General features: G+C 35.7%; 1 protein-coding gene across 1 annotated transcript; it reads left to right on the top strand.

Annotated features, from left to right (window-relative positions):
- The first annotated feature begins 553 nt into the window (after positions 1–553).
- Positions 554–8,101, top strand: LOC113298064 (IAA-alanine resistance protein 1-like). The gene is made up of 11 exons (XM_026546723.1): positions 554–1,169; positions 2,614–2,697; positions 2,829–2,878; positions 3,846–3,897; positions 5,105–5,227; positions 5,667–5,908; positions 6,582–6,731; positions 6,846–6,953; positions 7,469–7,570; positions 7,660–7,704; positions 7,798–8,101. Exons 1-11 carry the CDS (start codon positions 866–868, stop codon positions 7,948–7,950), a joined length of 1,413 nt encoding a protein of 470 aa, XP_026402508.1. The 5' UTR covers positions 554–865; the 3' UTR covers positions 7,951–8,101.
- Positions 8,102–8,347: the final 246 nt, after the last annotated feature.

Raw genomic sequence — 8,347 nt, 5'->3', positions numbered from 1 at the left:
AAATAGTCTTTTTCCATCCGATTTAACACTTTTGAATAAAACAGTGTTATCTTTTCCCTCAAAATACCCTTCCTAGTTAACTAATTGGTTGAAGTGGTGGTGACGAAGCGGTGGTGGTGTTGGTGGAAGCTTAAGAATCTCTGCTAAACCCCGAAGGGGAAGCGGTGAACCTTTTGGGTGAATGCGGTGTAACGATCCTGAATGCGGTGTAACGAACCTGAATGCGGTTTTACGATCCTGAATGCGGTGTAAGGATATGTAAGCGGCACCACCGCCACCTACAAATAGCACCACCGTCAAAAAAATTATAATGAAAGCAAAAATTAAAATTGTGTATGAAGAGATAAATACGAAGGATAAATAGGTAATTTTATTAACATATTTAATTGTGAATCACCACTTAACTTTCTTTTTAATGGAAGTATGATCATTTTGTTAATAATTTGTAAGAATATGATGCTTTTGTGAACCGGATCCTAATACTAGGACTGTTTTGTACATTTTCCTAATAAATACAAAGGTCTCAGCCTCATTTCTCTCAGTAAAATCGAATCACCGGTTTCCAAAAATAAATAGATATAACTGGTTTAGGGTTCATCTTCGTTGTTAGATGCATACTGACATACTCAGAAATCACAGCAGAAAATGTTGCAGATATATAGCAGAAAATTTAATAATATTACTTTATTTTCCAGTATTTAAACAAAAATAAATAAAAGAATGGACGTACTAACGTTCGGTGTTATTATCGGTATTATAGTAGTCTTCTTAGTTGCTGTCTGTTTCATTACAGTCGAAGGAACTTGTAAACCCAAGCCAACTACTATTTAAAAGGGAAAACCTAAATAAGGTGTAGTCGTTGACAATGGCGTGTTTAATGAGATTGTCAATTTTGTTTCTTCTATTTTCAATCTCATCTTTCAATCTCTGTTTTGGACACCAAGGATGTTCCGGATCTTCTCATAGTGAATCTCCTGCTCATCATCACGGCCATAGCAATACCCATAAACACCCCCACCATCATCATGAACACAGTGAGAGTTTACTTGGATCCAAATCAAAGCTTCCCGAGGAATTGGCAGAAGAAGAGGATCTCAAATTATATGGGTTTGGTTCACATCATGACCATGACCACAAAATCGCTGGTGATTCAATGCTCTCTGGATTGGGTAGTTTTTTCTATCCCGAGAAGAAATTCTTTGTTTCTCTTATATTTTTAAGCATGATATTCGAATTCGTTAACTTATATGTTGACTCTAATATTTTTAAGCATGATCATGAAAGTTTTGTCCTGAGTATTATCTGGTTGACTTCAATTTTGGGTAAATACACTTATTTTATGTGTTTAGATGTAAATGTATGGGAAGAACTTAATTTAGTAGTAAATAATAGAGTGCATGTTTTCCATTTCTATGTTATGTAAATATTTCCATACGCTTTAAGAGAAGAAATCTGTTAGTGAGAGTGGGGAAGAAGGGGAAAGTACCAAATAAAATTCAAATACTTTCAATTTGATAAGTTTTTGGCTGATTTTGTTTCCAGGCTTGTTATAGTTTTAATGTTCCTTATGAAAGAGAGACAAGTTGAGAAAATATTAATACACACCAGTAGACACTTACCTCAGCTATTTGAAGAAAGGCTCACTTAAATTACAGGATTGATCCCATTCATTATTGATTGATATGTGAGGACCATCCATATGAATGATTGATGGAGAAACCCTTGCATTTATGTCTCAGTTTTGAGCAATTTATAGTCAAATAAGTGAAATTGATTAACTTCTAGAAATTGATGAGAAATTCAGTGCTTGTGAGTGAGTTGTTGCTGGGTTATCCTCGAATTATACTGGCTGTGAATCTTAAGACTTCAATTCTTATTGTATTGGAATCTTGGTGGTTTATATTAGCTTTTTTGTGGGCCTGTGTAAATATCCAAGGAATTCGTGCAATTTCTACCATCCTTTAAGTTCCTAGTGCTGTTTTAAGATTCTTATGATTTATCTTGATCCTGATTGTTGTTTGTATTGAATGCTTAATGTAGATCTGATTCTCAAAAAACATCCTTATATTATCTAGTACATGGAGATTTATTAAGTACCACTGAAAATGATAATGTCATATTCTTTGAACCCTTACATCGTTTGCTGTAAATTATTTATTAGCACCCTTAATTTATCTACCTTTTGTCATCTGCTTGCTGTCAAATATTACAATTGTTTAATCTACGCCTCCTTTATCGACAACTATTGTTCTACTGTATAGTCTTCTGTAGTTAAATGAATTGCTATTTTTGTTCTTAACAAAAAAAGAATTCATAGTTCACATTGTATGAAGTGGAAGATTAGGCAAAGGACCAAGATAAGTAGAAGGAAGAGAGGCAGTCATTCAAGTTTCTCACCTCCTTCACTCCAAATGTCGAACTGTTCATATTAAATTAATCTACAAACTAGAGGTTTCTTTATACCAAGTGAGGATAAGAATGTAATATGATGACAAGGTTTTGTATCGTTTTGTGCTGCTGAGACATAATATTTATAGAACGAGATTTAATATTTTCCTTTCGATGTGCCGATGATGGTTATTTACTGTTTCTTAAGCTTTACTGATATGCCAGGTCTTTGGATTCATGCAATGGGCTGCTCTTTGTTGGTGAGCATGGCTTCCCTTATTTGTCTGATTATTTTACCCGTGATATTGTGTAAGTAGCTTTATCATCATATCATCTTTTGAGGATATTCTTTGTTTTGAAGATGGTAATCTTCCAATCCAGTAATGCATTGCTTTACATGAATTTACCTACTTATGGATATAATATTAACCTGTTTGCAGTTCAAGGGAAACCATCCAAGATAGTTGTTGATTCATTAGCTGCGTTTGGGGTAAGATGCTTTATATTCTTCTTGGTGTTTTTGATCTGCAGTTTCTCTTTACCTTTTATGTCCAATAGACCTGACTCTTTATTTGACACACTTCACGTGTTGTGAATAATTTGTCCATTTTCATCAATTATTTGATCGTTGGATGCTTCTTCGTCACAACAGACGCATACTTGTTGCAAACTTATAGAAAAAATGCATACCCTCATCTTTGTTTTTTATGTCAGAAGTGACATGATGTAAGTTATGTCAGAAGTGACATGAACTGATATATGTTCTCAGTTTTGTTACTTCTTTGCTAGGCTTAGTTAAAGTCATCTTTTGATCAACTTGTTCTCTATAGGTTCTTGAAATGTTCACCGGCCTCGATTAAATCATTTGTAAGTGTGGTCTTCATTAGCATGCGTTTCTCTTACACTTCAATGAAGACTAAGATCAAACATATCCTTTTCCTTTGTTTTGGGAGTCAAAGGAAAAGGCACATCATGCAAAGTAGGTTTGGTCATTTAATAATCTCTCTTTAATGATTTATTTGTTAACTGTTAGGGCACTGATTCCTAACTCATCATAGGCCCGTGGATAGAATTCATCTCATTAACTGGTTTACAAGTTGAGGGTGTTGGACATTCAGCTCTCTCATTATCCATTACTTAGACCTAGCATGATGATAACTTAACCATATGCTGAAACAGATTTATCCCTGGTGTTAACATACTGCGCAACTTGGTTAAACTACGAATATGACAGTTGGAAATAGAATTATCTGGAAATCATAACAAGAGAACACAGTTATCACTAGATTTATGAGTTGGACTTCTATTTACAATTTTTAACACTTAATTAACACAATTCTCTCTCTCTCTCTTTTTTTTTTTTTTTTTTGTTTCTTTGATGCAAAATGGTTGAACTTCACCAAGCTCTACATTTCGTTGCCAATGCATAACCTGGGCCCGTGATTTCGATGTTGCAGGCAGGAGCTATGCTGGGAGATGCCTTTCTTCACCAATTGCCACACGCATTTGGTATTAATCATATTATATGGATCAGATATGCATTTAGTTTTGATGATATTTTGTATTGATTTCTTACATAGAGGTATGTGTCATGTGTTAGTCTTTTGAGGTACTTTTTACTGCTTGGTTACCTAGATTAGTTATGTGTAGGAATTTTCTCTACCTAATCCAGATAGGAAGCATGGATTTCTGATCTGCCAAGATTTTTGAGGATTCATCCCGTTCTCCCCAATTTAACATTTATGATCTTATTTTGTCTATAGAAGCATTCAGGGAAGGTCTTATTTGGTTAATATGTATAATGTATTTAGGCAAAACATTTGTGTGTATTACTGTGGGACCAAAAGCATATTACATATCACATGCGCCTTAGAAGCAGAACTTCGTAGTCTATGTGAAACTTCCTGTGAACCGTATGAGGCCTAAATTTAATTTATATAGCTTTAAAATTCCTGTGGTACAACCTTGGTTGAAAGGTCTACCTTTATAATCCGATGGGTCAAGATTGTTATCGTAAACATAAGCAGTGCATTTGGTAGATCAAAATGGTTACAAGTACAACCTCAACCAAATGATGTGCAATATCCAGGCTGGTTCTGATCGGGCTATAAGTCTGGATATCTCCACCGTACTATGCTTCTATGTCACCTTGCCTGGTCCCAATTAGTTTAGTTGGGAGGCACAGTGGTTGAAGTATAAACCATCTGTATCCTTCTATCGATTGTCCTGAGTTTCTTACGAATATTTTTCTCACTCCTTGGTGAGCTTTTTTCCTCCGTCATGGTAGTTTTCAAGTCCCTATGTACTTGCATTGATTTGTTCAGAATGGTTCAGTGAAAACGATGCACAATTCAGGGTCAGATTGATGCTTAGTGTTTGAGATTATCATATTTAGACATGCCCTACGTATAAGTTACTAGTTTCAGATAAATTTCTTTATAATACTTAAATTGTCTCACGATAAAGTTGATGAAATTGGTTATTTGAAAGAAAAAAACTGATAATACATATATGTTAAGACCACATAAATGTTACATTGAAATACATCAGCTTGATTATGTTCTTTACTAGTTCTATGTTCACCGCATGTCAATATACAGTAGGAGAAATTTGAATGCGTCTGCTATATTAATTTTCCAGATTGTTGATATATAAGTTGTCGGCGTCAAATGTTATAGAGAACTTGTGTCTCACGTTACATTTTTTTTCCTCATAGGAGGCAGTCATTCTGACTCACACCATGGGGACCATGACCATAATCATTCCGATCATCCTGGAAATCAGCCACATTCACATTCACATTCACTAAAAGATCTCTCCGTCGGAATTTCCGTACTGTGTAAGTCGTTCTGTGTCATTTTCTTCTGTCACGTGATTATGTTGTTTTATCTTGAAAGTGAATCGTGCATGGTCACCATTTAAGAGAGAAATTTTGAGACTGAGTTTTTTCATTTCCTACGAAAAAGACTTGTCTATATTCCCTTTCAATATCTAAATTTGGAAAGAAGAAAGGACAATGTGGGTATAAGACCTGTAATTTCACCAAAAATAGCTGTAGGGTGAATGCCAACACAGAGAGAGAGTGGTTGAAAGAGTGTGTTTCCACCCATAGGAGAGGCCTCCTTTTATATACTTAGGTATGTTACAACTTGTAACTGTTCCCACATTAGGGTTTGGTAAAAATATCTAGGTAGACTACTTCTAACACTAACTGTACTGTAAACTTAACTCTGAAACACAATCCAGAGTTCATGGTTGTAGTTTGTTGACCGTTTCAGCTGGAATTGTACTTTTTCTGTTGGTGGAGAAGGTGGTGAGATATGTAGAAGAGCATTCTAGAGGAGCAAGTGTATGGAGTCATGGTCATCACCATAAGAGCAGCAACGGGTTGAAGGATGATGATGATGCTATCACGCCGTCGGTCAATGCACTGGGCACGTCAGCCAAAGAGAAAAATTTGGATGGAGAATCTGATAATAATAAAGCTAAACCTACAAAAACAGGGCCTGGTATTCATAAGGTAAATATGTAACACTGATCTCTTTGTTGGCTTTGTGTCGCTTCCACAACAATTTTTGATTGCTCAAGTTAAGGCAGATTAGTTATTATCCGGATTATGGTTTAATCATGAACCAAAGACTTCGCTTAAGGCTAATTTAGTGATTTTAGATTAAGTTAAACATAACTAGTGAAGTAGTGAGCTTCCCTATGTAGCCATGAGGTGTCGTTCTAACTCATGATGGAAAGGTTAGAGAGACATTAGCAAGCGCGGCAAGAACTCTCTTTTACCTCTTGCAATAAATAGAAAAAAGCATTTTAATCATTACTCAAGCATGATGGAACAGAAGTTGAAGTCTTAGTTAAATACCTTATAAGTTATTTACCTATTTCTTCTTTTGATGATGCTTTTCAATTCAGTTGGAGTAAGAACTGATCATAATGTTGCTAAAGCTGTAGAGATGGAATACGTATGCTCTATAAAGCTATGGTTGTTACTGAATTTTATCGAAATGGAATGATCTGTGTTGGTATATATGGTGTTGTGTTATGAGCTGTAGAACATGTTGATGCTAGGGTTTAATCTGTTGTCAGGATAAGGTGAAGCTATTATCACGTTAAGGTCTAAGTAATGATGATTAAGGAATGGAGATTACTTTATTTAAATGTTTTTAGTTGTTGATATCCTTATGCAGAGAGTTAAAAGGAATGGAGTCAGTAAGGATGACAAATCTCGAGCAGATTCATCAACTGTAAACACAGAATTGACAAACATTAATAATGGACCTGATTCATCACCATCAAACTTGGTTTTTGGTTATCTGAATCTCTTCTCAGATGGTGTTGTAAGTATTCTTTCCTTACAAGTTCATTATATCTAGTTGCATCTTTTGGTGTTAGCATAAAAACCACAGTTTATTTTTTCATCATTATTCAGCAATAAATATTTGTGTCTGCAGCACAATTTTACTGATGGAATGGCTCTAGGAAGTGCTTTCTTGCTTTATGGTTCTGTGGGTGGATGGTCCCGGACTCTGTTTCTACTCGCGCACGAGCTTCCTCAAGAGGTTTTTTTCACACTCAAGTTATTTCGTTGATGTGAATGATCATGCGTGTAATATCTATTGAAAATTTTACGACCTTAACTTGAACAGAATCTGTTCTATATGCGCCCACACCTCTATCCGCGAGTTTGAGAAATCTGCTGTAGACTTGATTGTATGAGTAATAAAAGTAGTCGATACTGGCTTGTTCAAGTAACCTGACTTTGTATAGGTTTTCATGGAAAATGATCTAGTGTCTTATTCAAGTAAGTAACCGACTTCGTATAGGTTTTCATGACAAATAAGACTTGTTTAGGGTGTCAGAACAACTAATTTCAGGGTATCATTTAATGCAACCATAATTGAACAACTAGTATGCTGTTCAGAACCAAATTGACCCCTGCTTCGGGTCTGTAATTCACTCCAGCCAATAGACTGCTGAGGAACCAAACCGTCATATATATAAAAGGTCTAGATCGAATTGGTTTCTTTCTGTGGGTTTGCATTTTATCTGTGCGCTAATTTACACTTGTGTACAGATCGGTGATTTTGGAATCTTGGTGAGATCAGGGTTCAGCGTCTCAAAAGCTCTCTTTTTCAACTTCCTGTCAGCTCTTGTAGCATTAGCAGGAACTGCTTTGGTGTGTCTCTTAATCTCTGTCTATTAATTTAACATTTTTTAAGAAACAAAGGAGAACAAACTGAAGATTGCATGCTTTTGCTTTCACAGGCTCTGCTCTTGGGCCAAGATCCAGGTCAATCATCATTGATTGAGGTAAATTTTTGCAGTCTTTGCACTGTTACTTATCTGCTTAACTTTATCATGGTCATTTTGACAGAGACACTAAACAAATACTTCTCTTTGTAGGGATTCACGGCCGGTGGGTTTATCTACATTGCTGTTGCAGGAGTACTCCCAGAAATGAACAACGGGAAGTCTAGTTTTAGAAGTACGGGAATCCAATTAACATCGTTGATTTCGGGAATGGCTGTTGCCTTATGTATCTCTCTTGTGGAGTAATAGTTCCGGATTTTATCTTCCACCCATAAGTTTAGAAGTTGCAATTATTTGAAGGTCCCTTCAGGAACATCTGATAAAATTGGAACGTTACAAAGAGTTAGAAATTTAAAGAGAAGGGAACCCTAACTGTAGCAAGGTTTCACATGGTTCATTTACACTCTTGAATTCTCTCCCTCTTTTAACACATGGTTTCTCAGCTCAAAGAGAAAGAAACCCTAACCGTAGCTTAAAGAAAAGAGATATAGTAGTTTAGATCTCTACGTTGGATCCTTTTCTTAAAGAATCAGCGAGCTGTTTTTGAAGAACCAGTTGCTGTTTTTGGAGAATCAGCGAGCTGTTTCTGGATCATTAGGTTGGTTTTTCTTTGAAGTGTTGTTTTCTTTTAGCAACAACAGAT

This window comes from Papaver somniferum, chromosome 7 (assembly GCF_003573695.1).
Source record: "Papaver somniferum cultivar HN1 chromosome 7, ASM357369v1, whole genome shotgun sequence".
In the NCBI taxonomy this organism is placed as follows: Eukaryota; Viridiplantae; Streptophyta; class Magnoliopsida; order Ranunculales; family Papaveraceae; genus Papaver; species Papaver somniferum.
Note: the sequence above shows the minus strand (reverse complement) of the source record. Positions and strands in the feature narration are given on the sequence as shown.

Excerpts from the sequence above, each read along its gene's own strand:
- LOC113298064 (XM_026546723.1), top strand. The coding sequence starts at position 866 with ATGGCGTGTTTAATGAGATTGTCAATTTTGTTTCTTCTATTTTCAATC. Across the intron at positions 6,732-6,845 it reads ATCTCTTCTCAGATGGTGTT|CACAATTTTACTGATGGAAT; the intron begins GTAAGTATTCTT and ends TTGTGTCTGCAG. Across the intron at positions 7,705-7,797 it reads GTCAATCATCATTGATTGAG|GGATTCACGGCCGGTGGGTT; the intron begins GTAAATTTTTGC and ends TTCTCTTTGTAG.